We start from the raw sequence: 18325 nt of genomic DNA, 5'->3' as shown, positions 1-18325 counted from the left end.
ATCAACTGGTATAAGAGCTAAGACATACAGGTGCTGAATTATATCATTATATTTTTTTTTATTGTTATTCAAAATCCTTATGAGGCATAACTTTTGTACCATCCTGTACAAGTAAGCATAATTTTTGGCTCGTAGTGTTACCATTAATACAATGTTTTCCTCTTTCTGATATATCGCATTTACTCAAATATAATGCACAACCAATTTTGAAAGGTTAAATTGAAGAACATTTGTTTTTTTTACACATCAGTTGAATACAGCAAACAACTATCAACATATTAAAACATTTTTTGGAAATCTGTCACCGACATTTTTTTTACGTTTCAATTTTATAAAATTTATTGAAAAGTGTATATGTGGTAATCACTAAGCTAATCATTCATCTTCACATAAATCTTCATCATCACTAGAATTGTTACTACCATCGCACTGGCTTTCTTGAATCTTTACTTCATCCTCTTCCGATTCCCACAGCATGTCATCATCTGTCCCATCCATTACATTGAATATGTAACGTTTTTTGAAACCCTTAATTAATGATGCTTTAATGAATTTTGCTGGTAGCTTCTAGTAAGATACCCAACAAAATTGAAAATGCAGAAATATAATGTGGAATAAATTTTTAGGGAGGTAACTGGAGGAAAAAAAAAGTGTCCACTATATTCAAGCAAATATAAGAAATCCAGAAACTTCTTTTTCAGTGCCTTTTCTTTTCTACCTCTTTTGTCTTGCTTTAAACAACCTCTTGTTAAAAAAAGAAATTTGCCATAACTTCACATGTCTGTGCATTAAATTCCAGTTCAAATAAATACTTTAGGATTGTTGAATAATCTCATTGGCCACTCTAATTACAACTCACAATCTTCCAGTTAGCACTGTTAACTAAACAGGATTGCACAAGTCTTTAGCAGCCATTCTTTAATTAGAATTCATACTGTTCAAGGTAGCATTTACAAAGATGAGGACTTTCAAGGTATAACTTAAGAACCATGACCTTTATGGATTTCTGGGGTCAAAATGGCATTGTTTTCATGTAAAAACTTACTTGTTTTCTTGCCCTTCACATTCATCTGAATGTCGTAGAAAGGCTCCTCTCTACTAGATGTATAGTCTACGTGCTTACACCTGATGAAAGACTGAAAAAACAAAAAGTAATAATCAAATAGTTGGCAAAATTAAGTGGTAATCATGCCTTCTATATATGTACAATATGTAATGGTTTCAACTGACTTGACTTATACTTCTGCTGACATATGGGAGAAATTCATCTTGTGAAGTTTTATTGCTATTAACAATTACTATAATGGTGAATACATCCTAAATAATACTATTATAAACAACTGATTTTAAGGTCCAACATTCAAACATTACTTTAACCACAAATCTGAAACACAGAAATATATATATATATTCTATACTTTTATATAGTTTGGAAAATCATGAAAAATCTTCCTAAAATGCAGTAACTTTCTAACTGAATAACAAGCTCAGAGATTCCCTGAAAGTGCATGCATTTCTAACATGTTTACGTATCACTCAATCAAGCTAGATTTATTGTAAATGTTTTTTAATTCTGTAAAAAACAATTATAACACAATTAGATATATTTCTACTGAAAGATGTAAACTCACAATCATTTTTCCTTCAAACAACCGGGGAATGGTTCCTTCAACACAAGTTCCCTTCATCTTACTTTCCATGTTATCCAGGAGCTAAACAGCACAAAACGTAGCATTTAACAAACAGCACTTAACAAAACAAAAAGTTAATATTACATCAACATGAGCTAGATACACAAAAATAACATGTACTACACTGACCCAACCAACCTCAGTTAAAACAATCTATAAATAGCTATGTACTATACTCTTGAAATCACTGTGGATGACTGGAAGTCCTTAACAGTTAACAGACTGCCTGTCAAAATTCTGTGAAGAAGGAAGTACAAATCTTTTGAAAACAAATGCTGCCTATAAGAGGTGGAGAAAAGAACCAAACTGTTGTCACAAGGAGGTACATAAGCCCCACATGGAAGAGAGGCTGCATATCCAGGTTGAAGCCCTTCATTCACAAGAAATTCCAGTTAATTCCAAGATAAATCAGCTGGCTGCTGTCTTAAAAAACAAAGAATGACCAACAGGAGTACCACTATAACCAATATCAGTTGGTAACACTAACTACATCAGTATACTAAACTAACCTACACACTTTACTGAAGATTTCAAATCTTGATTAATTTTATCAAAGATTGCTGCATTACAACTTCTTTTACACATAAAATGTTTTAAAGTTGTTTAAAGACTTAATACATCACAAAGACTATTAAATGACAACAATACAATATTAAACTTGGCTTTCTTTAACATAATGAATTTTATAATAAAAATGTGATTTAATGTCAACAAATAATGTTAGAAAACAATTCAATATTATAGTTTATTAATAAGCTAAAACAAACTTTAACACACTGAACATTACAATAAAACATTCTGATTTCTTTGGTACTTATGTTGAAATGTAATGAATACTACTGATTTACATAATATAATATTCCATCTAATATTATAATACCAACCACTTTCACCAGATTTAACATATTACTATAGCATCCTAAAATGTGATTTTTTATCATGATGCATATCAGAGTTTAATATACATTCCTTAAGTCTCAATACAGGATATTAAATTTCAGTTCTACTGAGTACATTATATCAAAATGATTTTGACCATGCAAATCAAGAATTCTCATGACAATCACAAATGATATAAAGTTACAGTACAAGAACAAGTATCAGAATTACATTTTGGCGATGACATTTCATAGGTAATGTAATGGCAAAAAATGTCTTTTGCAAAAGGTATGTAACAGGCCTTTCTAATGCATAATATCTATACATTCAGCTAATAAAGAGATTTAGAATTTCTAAGATGGAAGTTCCTTTATACATAATGGCACTGGAAAACAAAAGGAATATCAATTAATTGGGTACCATGAACATCCAGAAAGATACCTGTAAAAATTCATACCGAAACTGTGGTAAGCAAAGTGTGGCATCTTGCAAGAAATTAGAATCTATGAACACAAAAATCAGTGACAAAAGCTGTCTACACACCCTTAGCAAAAGTATGCAACACAACCAAGGATTTCCATCACAAAATGAGACCAACATGGTATGGGTTCACAAAGATAAGGCTTCCAATCATACCTCCTCTTCCACCATCACATACCTCAAGAAGCTGGGCAATAATACTGGTAATCAAGCTATTCCATATAAAGACGTACTGGTCAAATCACCTGATGTAATGAGGTCAGTCTATTGAAATAAGTGTTGGAAAACCACCATCTTACACTAGATGGATTACAAAAAGTAAAATGGGAGAGAAGAAACTATATACTTTGGACATTACAGCCTTACAATGAAGCCTTCTGCAATGGAAACTATTCTGCAAAGATATTATCAAGATGGCCAGCTGTCAGATAGAACACAAACACATGTGGAAAAATGGATTGTAATGATATAGCAAGATGCCAAAATCATTTTAATATAATCTCTACATAACACTCGTCTTTCTGTACTCACCACTCGACATAATTCTTGGACATCATGCTGCATGAAAGAATCTAGTGTTTCCCACCTGTAACAAAATTATAACATTTCATAACAGGAAGAACAAAAGTTTATACATTTTATCACGGCTTTGAAACCTTGTAGTTTTGCCAAATACTGCCACATTACAGTTTCCTTAAACATATATCTTCTTCTTTAACCCCCTTCTGGACCAGATGGGTGTCAGTAATAGCCCCCCCCCCCAATCCAAACTTATTAAGTAGGCTCTAGTTACTGCTTTAAAAATCATGTAATTTGATATAGTATTCCTAACATATTTAGTTGTAAAAATTTCAAAAAGTTTGGTGTGAAAAAACAATAAAAACACTTCTCTCCATCTTAAAATTTTAATGCTCCTTTACTGTTGATCATAAAGTTCCATTTTATATATCTAGTCATTTTCAACTTGATTAGTATTCATTAACCTATTTCTTTTGACACTTTATTGTGCCACAATAAGAAATATAAATCATAAATAGCATGACAAAAACTGATATACATTTATCAATGACTCGGTTAGGTATTGTGATTTTTGTTTAAAATATTCTTGGTTAAGATCAAGTTATATCTCACAAATACAATTTCTTTTCAGTAAATAATAAGTTATTTATGTCCACTGTTTAAGTACAATCAACTTAACAATAATATTCAATAAATATAAATATGAGCAGGACTGTGTTTGAAGGTTCATCGCTAACCAAGAATTTGAAGATAGTTCTAAGTACTTGCAGGTGGTGACATTCAAGCAGTATAACATTAACTGTTTCTAGCAAAAGCTGTTTGACATTGTTTGAATAGCAATCACACAATAAATGTCACTTGTGGAAAATTTGACATGGTGATTTGTGTATTGCCCATTCCTTAAACAAATGTTGTTGTATTAAAGAAAACATTATATGTAGCAGCTTCTTACTTGTATTGAACAGAAAATTATAGTGAGGCACAGGATGATACATTTAGAGGCTCCATATAAGATGTAAGTGTAGTGTTATGATAGAATAACAAAATATACACTAACACTAATAACTTTAATGTTGAGTGAGGAGCACCAATGTAACTCTACACTCCCCAAGGTATACATTTAGTTAATCAACAATTATTAATGAGGGTTCATTGCATATTTCAATATGGGTGTAAAAATGAAAAACAACTTGATATACGAGTTGTTTACAGGCAAGACTCTTTGCAGCTGAAGTTGTATAATTTTTTTCTTTTCAAATTACTCTAAACAAATGTTAAGTAATGACAAAATATCAATACTAAAATATATTTGAATAAAAAATTCTTTAACACAAAACCCTATAACCTGAACATTATTAAAAGGTGGACCAGATATTTTTTCATCAGGGGCAAACTGTCTGCCTTTGATGAACATAGGTCCACTTTTTGAAAATGCTCGTGTTACAGAATTTTGTTTTTTGCCTTAAATTGATTCTTGGAATGTAGTGTTTTCTTAACATCATGAACTTGTTTATCAAGCAATCTCTGACTTGGTTGCTAAACCACTCTCAACCAAATAAATCAGATTTTGTTCTATTTCCTGTAAATTTGCCAGAATACAGCTTACTTTATGATGAATTGAATGGTGTAGGGCAATCCTGATACAGACAGGATTACTTATGAAGATAAAGTGACTTCTGTAGGATTAGTGGGGGTGATATTTCACTGAAAATTGTCTTCTGGCTATGCAATTTCACTGAAATCACTCTACTTTTCTTGAAAAATACTTAAACCAATTGTTCAAAACTCCATACAAATGTCTGAAGCCTCACTTGCTGACTGGCAAGTTCAAGGCCACAAAATGTTTGAAATCTTACCAGTGCAGCAAGTGTGGATGTGATTGATCAAGGTAGAATACTTGAGAACGTTGGAAAGATATGCTCATCTTTTAAGAGTTTGTTACCCCCAAAGCTTAAAGAAAGTCTGATGCAAATGAAAATAAAGAGACTCCTTCCGAAAGTCAAATGAAGTAAACGAGCAAGAAAAAAGCAATAACAGCAAAACACTTCCCCTAGCCATGCAGTGGGGTCAAAGTAATCGATTCATGGTACCAACAGGAGCACTATCTACTAAGACATACAAAAATCAAATAGTATAATGATAATAAACAACATGTACACATTCCAGGTTTTTCAAGGATGGCAAAACACCAATAAAAGTAGCTTGCTTGAGAAAAAATCAACAGTTGAAGAACATGACTGTTGAATATGATATCCTAGCAGAAGACGAAATAAACTAAACAGTAATGCAACAAAGAGTCATCAATGGAAGACAGATAGTAAAAGAATGATGATGAGGGAGAAATAACTGGCATAAAGGATTGAAATGATAGCAGGTAGCAGAAGAAAAGATGGAGCTAGCCAAATAGAAAATCACTATTGGGGGTTATTAAGTTTACTGTTTCTGGTCGCATGACTGATGACTATTATTCAAAAATGCTCTACTTGTATACTATGTAACTCTTCACAGCCTTCAACCTTTGCAACTGCAATGAAATGGTTGGCATATTATACCCTATCAATTCTTGTAATTTACTTATGATTTTCTATATTTGTAGACTTGGTGGGGAACCCACCCCCCTTAGTAAACTACAATGCTGTCAAAATGCCCAATGGACCATGGATTTCCTCCAGTAAAATATGCACCCAGACTCAGCTACATTTTGCAAAGCAACCACTAGATTTATGCAGTTATAAACTGCATCACTAATTAGCATTTAATACAATCCAACTGACACAATTTATAGTCATATTACTGTTATGATTTTTTGTGTCATGTGTATGGAAAATACAGAAAGGAATTACATGAATTAATTTTGAAACAGCCCCCAGTGGCTCAGCAGCAACTTTGAAGACTCATAATGCTAAAAACCCAAGTTTAACACCTGTGATGGGCAGAGCACAGATAGCCCATTGTGTAGCTTTGTGCTTAACTACAAACAAACTAAAAAATTCTAACTGCAGTTCTACTCCAAAGATATAGTTTAACAGTTCTAAATTGCTTAGAATTTAGCTTCAAAAAGAAGACTTAACTGTCCTATCACTTAATAGCATAAACACAATAAACATTTTTGTGTGACTTAATTTTTTACTCCTGATGATGACACGGAAAGACATCGAAACACGCAGAGTTTACGAGACCGTTCCCATCTCACAGTATTTTATCGCTATACAGTAAATTATAAAGTAAAATAATGATTTTATTGTGGACAGTCTTATTTTAAAACATGTACTGTGTATTATTAAATGCTAGCTTTATTTGTTTAATACATCTGTGTCATTGAAAACTTACACAAGTGTTGTCTTAATCTTAACACAAGAACACACTTTTAGTCTCAGTAACAAATAAAACCAGTAAAACATTTTAAATTTAAATTTTAAAAGCTAAATCTTATAATTTTCTTCTTTCACTTAACATTTGTTTATTCTTACCCAAACGACTTGGTTAGTTTTTTTGTTCCTACTGGCTTGTCTGAAAATTGAAGTTCATAGAACACCCTTTGGAGAGCCAAGGCTACACTTTTTGAAGAATCATCACTTTCTGTAGGCATTTGGTAGACAGCCTTTAGAAGATAACAACATTAATATTTATTTTAAACTTTTTACTAAAGGTTTAAATACTGCAAGACTAAACTAGTAATATTTTTTCAGTAGGTTCATCACAATAATGTCCAGGTGGTTAAAACTTACAGGTTGAAATCTGGAATAAAGTCAGTCAATGCAACTTATCTGCGTACCATGGCAATATGAAGGACAGTTTTTTAGGCTTCAATGAAATTAATCAAGCCTACTGATATTCTAGGAGATAACTAAGATATTTTTCAAAAGGAACTAAAACATGAATTAGAGGTTTAATTAAAAATTCTTATAATGTGTCAAAAAAAAAACCTAACTATCTAAACCGTAAGAATAACCAGTAAACTAATCAATGAATTAACTTTCTGTTGACTTTATGGGTAATATATTACTCATTTAAAACAGGAAAAAAAATTATACTTTCCAAGTTGTATGATATGGCACATTATCAAAGAACCAAACAGTGAATTAAAAGTTTATAAGCAGTGTCAGTAACACAGTTAACTTAATTCTCTTGCAATGAGCTCGGTCAGTTCGACCTAAATCTTGACCCCAAATTGATCTTTATAGTTTCCATACTATAACTTCAAATATGTTTTGTGTATCTTCATGAAATTTTGCAAGCTTTCAGTAATCAGACAAAAAATCAAAATCTTTTGTAAAGTATTTTTTAGTAAAACTTTCTCCACAAATATAGAAGTCGAACTGTTGATTACTTCAAGTACAAAGTGATCTTCATGTTAAGTATAAAATTACTTTTTTACATCTAAAAACTCTCAAATTTCATTTGCATAATCTTTCTGAAACTTCCTAAATAAATTTCAAACGTTTTTTTTCCTCAGTAAAACTTTATATTATTTTCCCTACCCTAACTATACGAGGTTGGTTGATTTCACTAACCTTGTAACCACCATAAAAAAAATAGGATATAAATCTAAATTACCATGATAAGAAAGTTGTTTAAATAAATTTAGAATTTAACTCAGTAAAACCTTTTTACATGAACAGAAAAGGATGCCTCTAGCAAGAGAGTTAACCAATGAAGTAATCCTCTGTAAGTTGTACAAGTGATACATTACCAATGTCAAACTTGTAGACATATCTAAGTTGTATGGATATAACACATTATCTATCAACCAGTAAAATACTCTTCTGTGAATTTTATAACTGACACCTTAGGTATTTAAATCTAATAGACATTTATTTCTTGAATTATATGTGTGACAAATTACCAACTAACCTAACATCCATTACACTGGAGGTCTAAATATTTTATGGATACAATACATTATGAAATCTAACATTTAGTATAAACCTTCTGTATGTTACATGTTTATGCAAGCTAACAAATATTAAAACTACTGTGCTAAGAAGTACATAAAGGCTAAAAAAAATTGCACACAATAAACTATTAACTTTTTTCACTGAAAATCTAAAAACTGTCTTGGGATTTTAAAACTGGTTCACCAAAGGAACAGGTTTTTCACGTTATCTTGAGTATCTAGAGCAGTCTCACCTTTCTTAGCTGGTTGGTGAAGAACAGCGTTTGTAAGAGTGAATTCATATAGCAGGTTGCTCCCTGGTTCTTCAGACCTACATAACCTGTATGTTTCTTAGAATCCCAGCTGTAATAATAAATTAAGATGTCTCTCATATTTATACAAGCTTTTAACCCTTTACTGTCCAGTGGCCAGTATATACCACTTATGACCTTACACTGCTAAAAAAAATAACTCATAAAAGTCACCATATATAAAACACACACACACTTCACATATAACATAACTATGGGACCTTTTAAAATATAAATTTGATTTTTTTTGTCAATTTATGATTTATAATACAATAAAAATCACTACACAACATACTCATTTACTATGCCATTATACATGACCCACATAAATTGTTGACCTGAAAACCAGTTTCTGTACATATACTATAGCAAATCTAACAATTCATGCATTAGGTCACCTTGTTGAAAGAAATCTAACAATAACAAATCATCTAAAGCACTGAAACTAATATAAAGATATATATATATATCTATATATATATATAAAACAAAGCTTATCCGTGTCCTCTTTTACTAACTTACGTAGTTGTTCAAAACAGACCTCAAAAGATTTTATTTACTTTTGCCCGAGGATGAAAATAGGATACTTACATTCACAATGGGCTTGAGTTATAAAACTTGTGTTCTTAAATAATGCCAAGAAAATTACATCAATAAAATCAACAAACATGAAGGAAAAGTCATTAAGTTATTTTCTTCAGTGGCACACAAACAACAGAAAACCATTACTCTTCACATGTAGTAAGAAATTTTACAATTGGTATAACTACACAAAGAAAGTAACTCTACAGAAATAGGCTGCAAGAAAGAAAACAATACAAGGTTTCAGACGATACATTTACAATTCTTTCAGCTTCAGTCATAAAATAACATGTGTATAGTTGAATTTTAGAGTTTCTGACATCACCGATCCCAACAATTTATGGCTTTTAAAATATTTGAGCAAAACTAAACCTCAAACAAATGTAAAGTTCCCAGATTTGTGGCTTACTATCATCCACTGAAGGTTGTATCTGTGCAGGCATTATATTTAATTATTTTCACCATCTCAATAACTATAATTACAACAGGGAGCAAAAAATTAAAAATTATTGTTATCAATTTTTGTTTTTTTAATTAATTATCCAAACAAAAATTAATAGAACTTATATCAAAAGAAAATTTTAAGTTTTAACATTTCAGTTATAATTCATTTTGGAGGTAATTTGAGGGGGGTAGATAGATCATACAATTTTTCAAAACTTGATGTTGTCATTTTGCCCCTTAATAACTCAATACACAAAGTTGGAAAGGGTTAAAGTTTAAATGACAGATTCTTCAGACATTGGTACAAAGTTGATGATTTTGTGAAATCCTAGCTCCAAAAGTTAAAAAAAAATTGTTAATGCAGACAAAAGTTTGAAACAGCATTTGTAGGATAACAGTTTTATTTCTTAAGTGAGTTTCATCCCTAACAGTGAAACATGATCACATTCACGGTGTCAGAAAAACACACATGTACAAGAAGATAAAAACCCTATAACCCGAGCGCTTTCAAGAGGTGGACCTTTCTTCTTCGGGGGCAAACTGGAATGGTAGTGTAATTGAATGAGTGATATATAAAGGAGGTTGAGTGACATCATGAAGGCCATCCAGTTTTCCGGGAAATGTTTAGTATATGTACTGTTGTTGCAAGTGTTTCACTTCTGGTACAATATAGCCGGCAACAAGAGCATTATGTAAAAAAGGTGTTAGGGATATTTTGCTTTAGAATTGGCTATATATATATATATAAAAAACTGTACTTAAGTGTTTAAGTAAAATAAAGTTGACACCTGGAGACTGATTGAAAAATTATCTTAAATAAATAGCAAGTTTTAGGAAAGTTAGGATCCACACTACATGAAAGAAATATAAGTTATTTTTCTGACAGAAATGAAACCAATGATAGGAGATCACTGATTCCAGGATCTAGATTAATTCCCCAAGGTTGAACAGTGTTTAGATTAGCAATCCAATAAGCTTCTTTTATTTCTCTATCAGATTTAGTTTTGAATCCTGTTTCAATACCGATGAGGGTAACATCATTACACAAAATACCAAATGCAATCATCAATGTGTAGGACATACAAAAACTACTCTTAGAGAACGTTTCAACAACCACAAATCTTGTATTAACACTGAAAAAGATCTCCCTGTTGCTCAACACTTTATACAATGCAGTTATTCCAGTAATGATGTTACCCTCATTGGTATTGAAACAGGATTCAAAACTAAATCTGATAGAGAAATAAAATAATCTTATTGGATTGCTAATCTAAACACTGTTCAACCTTGTGGAGTTAAATTAGATCCTGGAATCAGTGATCTCCAATTGTTGGTTTCATTTATGTCAGAAAAATAATTTATATTCTTTGCTTATTTTTTTCACGTAGTGTGAACCCTAACTTTCCTAAAACTTACTATTTATTTAAGATAATTTTTCATATCTGATTGTATAAATTGATTAGCTGTACATCTCTCTACATAGCCAATTCTAAAGTAAAATATTCCTAACACCTTTTTACATAAAGCTCTCGTCGCCAGCTACATTGTACCAGAAGTGAAACACTTGCAACAGTACATATACTAAACATTTCCTGGAAAACTGGATGGTCTTCATGATGTCACTCAACTCCCTTTATATATCACTCATTTGATTACACCACTATTCCGAGTTTGCCCCTGAAGAAGAAAGGTACACTTTTGAAAGCACTTGGCTTATAGTGTTTTTATGATCTTGTATCAAGACTTCTTGTACCTACATGTTTTCCTGATATTTTATTAATGTTAATTTTTCATTCTTTGTTTCTTAGTGCTTAGATTTTTTCTTTTGTTTGGGTTTTTCTCTATCTTCAATACTTTAATATTTCAAAAGCATATTTTGTGTTGTTTTTCAATCATATGTTCATTTACATTTGACTCTTCATTTTTCATGTTCTTTCCATCTGGTTCATATTTTCCTACATATTCAGAAACTTTAACAGTCTAAACATTCTATTTTAAACACTGTCATTTTACAAAAAAACTTTGAAAAGATAATATGATTACTTCAAGGTTATGCTACACAATAATGTTTTTAACTTATGCTACTCCTACTTTATTTGAAATTATTTAGATAAACTATCAAGTTTCATTTAATATGCAGATTATAAAAAGAGTACACACAAGGTTAAAACAGAATACATGTTGACAGTTATTAACATGTAGCAGTAATTTTGAAAACAATTAGTAATACAACCAAGATTCAACTACCAATTCCTTATGACATGAAAACTAGAAATGACTGGTTGTGAATATGAACGTGATCTTTTTTCCACACTTACGTATATATAAAAAAGTTTAAATTTTGGATATTTCTAACTTAAAATATATTTAAATTCACTGTAAAGTTACCTGTTTATTAAAGAAGCATATATATATATATATATATAAAATGTCTTTGTATTTCTTTACTGAATGATATTACAAGATTGTGTAAACTTTTTAAACTGAAAGTACAGACATGATAAAAAGGCTTTAGTGGTATTACCCACTCATTTGTACATCTGTTCTTTAAGATTTTAATAATACTATAACCTTACCTGACTCCATGGGGAGCATCAGCACAGACCCAGACTTCAAGTATAATGGTGTCATCTTTGATAAACCCCTTTTCTGGATCAAGAACATCCTATTCCAAAAATAAAATAGCAAAAATTTATGCCTTGGTTTGTTTTAAATATGTTATTTTTTAACACTACAATCAATAAAACTGTTACAATTGTTTTTTGTTGATAATAAAAACAAACCTAAAATTAAACTCGTGTGACATGCTAAGAGTGCTATCTTTGATTGATGTAAAACATGAGTAAAAAATTATGCATTAAAAAGTTTAATAAAATGCCCTTTCACTTACATTCCATGCCATAAAATGGCTAAAACCCCAGTCATTTTCTTTGCTGTAAAACAAATGCTGAATTTCTGGAGGAAAAAAAAAGGGGTAAAAGAACAGAAAGAAAGATAAATGCCCCAGGAAATTTTTTTTATCATTTTTAACAGTTACATCATACATCCATATATATATATATATATACACTATGAGCCTTTTCTTAAGTTTTTTGAATATATTGCATGAATATTTATCTATAAGGACTTAATAAAGAAAAATCACATATAATTAAGCCAACAATTATCAAACAAAATGAACTATGGGCAAATTAATTCACTTCATTTCATTTCTACCAAAGTTAAGTCTTAAAAATGTTAGGTTTGCTCTGACTTTCATCTCTATGGACGATAAATAAATATAACTTAAGAATTCATAATCACATAGTTAAATTCTAGCTTGTAGAATAAAGTGCCACATTAATTTTACAAAGGTACACAAAATAAACAAAATTCACGTCTATTTTTAATTAGAGAATAAAATATCCAACAAAACAGAATTGGTTCACATGATAATGTTCTCACTTAATTACAAGTAGTGGATTTTAAAAATCAATGACCAGCTAAAACTTGGCAGTAAATATTCGACAACATTCCTCTATTTATCATGTAATAAATCCTATAATACACCTACATGCTAGGTATATAATACTTTTTCTGGAAAACTAAAACATATAACACTGAAGCTGTGCTACATCTGAATATTATCAACAAATTTTACAGCAGAACATAGCAACTGTGGTGTACTCACATACAGTGAGTCTAGTTTTGATTCATTCACAACACGACTATTATCAACACAGTTTGGTAAAACAGCTGTTGTTGTAATATTACAACTTTATCAAGAAATTTCACAGAATAAAAATTGCATTTAGTATTTGACAAATGAATTGAACATTTAAAACTATGATGACTAAACAAAGGTGAAATGGCTAGCAACTGTCTTGTACAGCATGACACAAGTGGAAAAGGGCTCAGAGGGCTAATATACAAAAGTATCACAGACATAAAAAAGTGATGTTTTGAAAAACTTCCATCTTTCCCCGGCAGGTCATCTAGCACTGTATTGCAGGGATTTATATGTTATATGGAAGAACTGAGGTAGATATTGGTTAGTGGTCCTTGTACTGTGGTATGTGGACCAAGAGATGATTTGACCAACTGGAAAAGAAACAACAAATTCTTCAACATCAACACAACTGAAACCTTGTTAAATAAACGCAGGCCTGGAAATCAGCAGTCATTTCTTGCTTCATCAACTACACTACAAAGACCACCAACCAATCATGCCACATCCACATCAATCCTCCCAGATAGGATATAAACTCTTCAAAACCAGTGCAAGCTGAACTGAAGTCTTTTGAAAAGTTATTTTCAATCTGTGCTACCTTTGTATATTAGTCTTCCAAGACTTTCTCCACTAGTGCCATGCTGTACTAGGCAGTTGTTTGTTCATGATCAAGACTCTGCCTAAATCATCTAAAAACGAATTTAAAGCTATACTTCTTTAATTTGAATTTCTTGAGGTGTACAGTCCATATATTGCCTTTCCAAGATAAGTTTTATACTGATAGGTGTATGTCAATTCTAAAATTTACATGGACTTGGCATGTACAAAACACACTGTAAGGATAAACATAAATGTTTCAATTTGAACAAGTTTCATTACATTCACATTTTATCATATTTTTCAAAAAATAAGTCTATCAAAAGCCAAACTTTGCACTCTATCAGTAAAATGTAGCTAAGAATGGTGGTATTGTCTTACAGTCCTATGATAATCTAGTTCTGTAAACTAATTAATGCTACTACTTACTTCTAGTAAAATGTTCCACACCATCCTTTTGGCTGATAAGCCGAAGCTCTGCTGATGCATTACACGACCAGGTTCTAACATAAAAACACAAACACAATTCTACTAAAGCCGAAAATTGTCTTACGTTACTCTATTAATAAAACATAAAACTATGTAACTCTGTTTTACCTAGTATTCTGATCAAGTGATATAAAGGAAGTGTTTTTTCACTAGTTGAGGCAAATAATATGTAAGTACAATGTGTAAATTACTCATGATATACAGTGAATGTACAGAGAGAGAAAAAATAAATATACATATTAAAACAGATGTTAAAAAATGATTGAGATTATGACCAATTAGCTAACTTACAACATTGAAATAATAAACCCTATTGACATTCACAGCTATTTTCGTAAATTAATAACTTTCAAAAACAAAGCTGAAATAAATACTGGAATTACCTGAAAACTAATGAAAACATTTAATAGCATCAATTAGTAAAGTGAAATCATGGTTTTTTGATAAATTTTTCAACAATGCTAAATGTATATTTTTAACATTTCATTTTTTATACTTACACAAAACTAAATACATTGTTAAGAATTATTGCAATTTCTGATGTAAAAAAACAATAAAAGAGTAACTTACGATGATTCAGATTCACCATTACACTGGAGAAAGAAACCAACACTTTTTGTTGGTTGTCTGTCTTGACCTTGGTTAGTACGAGGCATTACCATAATCTTCCTGGGAAATTGAAAGGAAACTCCTGTATCCTTTATACCCTCATAAACACATGTATATTTAAAGTTATAAGCAAGCAAGTCTGGAATATAAACTTTTTTCAAATAATTCTACAAAAATTGTTTTTACCTAGATATAGCTTGTTGTGCCAATTAAAATATATATTTGTAAACTATGTGACTGGTGCTGTACTGATAGCCATCAAGTTAATCCAATAGCATTGAAACTGCAGGATTTAAAAGATTTGTTAGCAATGAGCTAAAAGTAAAAATCTATTTTTGAAATACTTTTTAGGATAGCATAATACATTACTAGTCACAATACTTGCATCTAAAGCATAGACATATTCACAATAAATTTTATCATTACTAATACTTGATATTTGATCATAATACATCCACTAATAGCATGGCAAATTCAGATGAGCTGGACGAATAGTGGAATTTTTTAACTGATTAATCTTCGGGCTCACTAACTCCTCCTGTAGGAAGAAGGTCAATGTGACCCACCTTGGAAGTGTGAAACCAAACGTACTATAATTAATTGAATCTTCACAAAATCTGTCAAACATCATAAATCTGTTGTATACAAAAAATGTATTTTATTTGAAATAAAGTATTTTTGCTAAAGATTTGTTGGTGAATCTACAAAGACTTTAATGAGTCAGTCTAAGTGAAAGGTTTTTTTTCATGCTAAAGATAAAAACACCGCTTTTCACCTTATGGTTTTTCATATTTCATTTAAACAGCCTATAGAACCTCCTAAATGAAGAATAAATGTTTTCAATAAAACTTTATCTTATATTTTCTTAACCATAACACTAGCTGTAGTAAAATCATCAATGTACGGTGGTTTGAAAACTTAAAAACAAAATAAAATAAATAATATCATTTCAAAGCATGAAGATAAAGTGAGTAGAACAATATAGTGTTGTCTTTGTTGGGCATAAAAATTCAAGGCACTAAGATAGTTCTAAGGTGATACAAAATATAAAAATTCCAACCCAAAAATATGAGGGCAATTTCATACTCATTCATTAAATAAATAAATAAATTAAAAAAAAAAAGAACTTATTAAAATGAAGAAATTTTAATAAGAATTTTAACAAAAGTATATATCAAAATCAAATTTTTCAGCATTAGAGATTACCTTTCCTTTGTAACAATATTATTTTTTACTACAGAAATATACAATGACTAATATACAAATTTAAAAATGGCACCTGTCCTATTTTTTATTAACCAATGTGTGTACAGTAAAATGTATGGCAATGATAATGAGTCATTTTCTCATGGAAGAGATCACACTAGTGTTTAAAAAATTGTATTTTTTTCAACACATGGTTTCTAAAATTCTACATTTTGAACTGTAATGTCTACTTTTTTATATATACTGTACCAAAATGGTCAAGTTCCAATGCAGTGTTATTTCAGATTAAAACTAAGTTACCATGCAAACAGTAATGCATTACCCAACATGCTTAATGCCAAAGACCATGAAAATGTGTGGTGGTATATGGGATACCAGATATCTCAAAGCTACAAGTTAAGCTTGTGCATTTAGATACAATGAAAGAGTTATCCACTTATCACTTACCTTCTTGTAGGCTTTGATGTATAGTTCTTATAAAAAAAAAGCACACAAATTGTTTTCACTCCACCAAGCAAAACTGATAGCCTTGCATTCGGCAAAACTAGTCTACTGCAGAGGGTGTAGTGAACCAAAGAATAAATTTGGTCTATTTCATTGACAAATAAGTTATTAGTCACTTGTTGCAACAATACTGTTTACACTTTTCCATATTTTCTTCCTGACAACTGAGTATTGTTTTGCATGTTCATAAGCATGTTAACAACTATGTAGGAGACTTAAGTGTTGTGTATACAACTGCACAGGTACTTTGACTCTTTGAAGCCAAGAAAAAATACATAGCTCAATTTTATTTATATTCTTCAAGTAGCCTAAATTTAAAGCCAAGCATTAAAAATTAGAATAATGTCAACTTAATTTTTGTATTTTGGCACTTGTGTATAAAGTTAAAATCATAAATAATATTCAACATTAAAATTGTTACACAATTAAAAACATTTTATTTAGGCCTATCTATGGTCTTCAAAATTTGACGACTCTACATGTTCCCGAGGATGATGTTGCAATGTCAAAACATGTAGAATTGTCAACTTTTTGAAAGCCATAGATAGGCCTAAATAAAATGTTTTTAATTGAGTACCAATTTTAATGTTCAATATTATTTATGATTTTAATGTCAACTTAGTTTGTACAATAAAAAATTTGGTAAACATAACTATCTTACAAAATTTGAAAATCATTAAAGAATGAATAAAAATAAAACAAGAAAGTCTATTCAGGTAATATAGTATTATGTTGATCGTATCATAATGAGATGCATCAACTTTTTAAAAGTTACCTATGTATTACCACAACCAAATTTTCAGTATTTTTCACTTGAAAGACGAGAGATTACACGTCTTTCACATACATAAAAAAATCACATTTTTAGTGAAGTACTTTTAACTCTTTCAGCATGGACTCGGTCCCTAGGACCGACCTCGTAACCATTTTGTGCTTGTTATAGTTTTTATGCTATAACTTTTAAATTAGTAAGCGGAGGTTAATGAAATTTGACAGATTATCAGTAAACATTACAATACTTTCACATACACAAAATGTCAAATTGTTTCATACAGCCTTAAGGTTTATAAAGAAATGTTTTTCTCATGTCTTTTTTTCTTTTCCATGTCGCCTATCTATCGTACAAAGATTAAAAATACTTTTATGCATCAGAAAATTTTGAAATTTCACATGTGATATCTTTATAATGTCCAGATAGTTATCAAACATTTCTTTAAAAAAACTTTATATTTTATCTGTTATTTTTGGTAGCTTAAATCTCCTAACATTATACATTTATATATATTTATTACTTTTATTATATTGATCTTTCAGCTGTGCCTGGCTAGCAGTATAGAAGTTACAATGACGAGGCTCACATGCACTCCCGTTACCGTATCAAATAACATAAAACTGATCTTTGGTCTGTTCAAAGTAACTTGTCACGGCT

General features: G+C 30.5%; 1 protein-coding gene across 1 annotated transcript in view; it reads right to left on the bottom strand.

The window, feature by feature from the left end:
* Nucleotides 1-18325, bottom strand: part of LOC106468604 (ubiquitin carboxyl-terminal hydrolase 7-like) — a 63609-nt gene that overhangs the window by 34478 nt on the left and 10806 nt on the right. The window contains exons 4-12 of the mRNA XM_013929035.2: nucleotides 15148-15246; nucleotides 14518-14591; nucleotides 12673-12737; nucleotides 12359-12447; nucleotides 8700-8808; nucleotides 7040-7170; nucleotides 3582-3636; nucleotides 1632-1712; nucleotides 1046-1136 (exon numbers count right to left, since the gene is read on the bottom strand). Of these exons, the coding sequence (XP_013784489.1) occupies nucleotides 1046-1136; nucleotides 1632-1712; nucleotides 3582-3636; nucleotides 7040-7170; nucleotides 8700-8808; nucleotides 12359-12447; nucleotides 12673-12737; nucleotides 14518-14591; nucleotides 15148-15246 (794 nt within the window). The remainder of the gene's footprint in view (nucleotides 1-1045; nucleotides 1137-1631; nucleotides 1713-3581; nucleotides 3637-7039; nucleotides 7171-8699; nucleotides 8809-12358; nucleotides 12448-12672; nucleotides 12738-14517; nucleotides 14592-15147; nucleotides 15247-18325) is intronic.

Source organism: Limulus polyphemus, unplaced genomic scaffold (assembly GCF_000517525.1).
Source record: "Limulus polyphemus unplaced genomic scaffold, Limulus_polyphemus-2.1.2 Scaffold3073, whole genome shotgun sequence".
Classification (NCBI taxonomy): Eukaryota; Metazoa; Arthropoda; class Merostomata; order Xiphosura; family Limulidae; genus Limulus; species Limulus polyphemus.
This window is presented reverse-complemented; position numbering and strand designations above follow the sequence as displayed.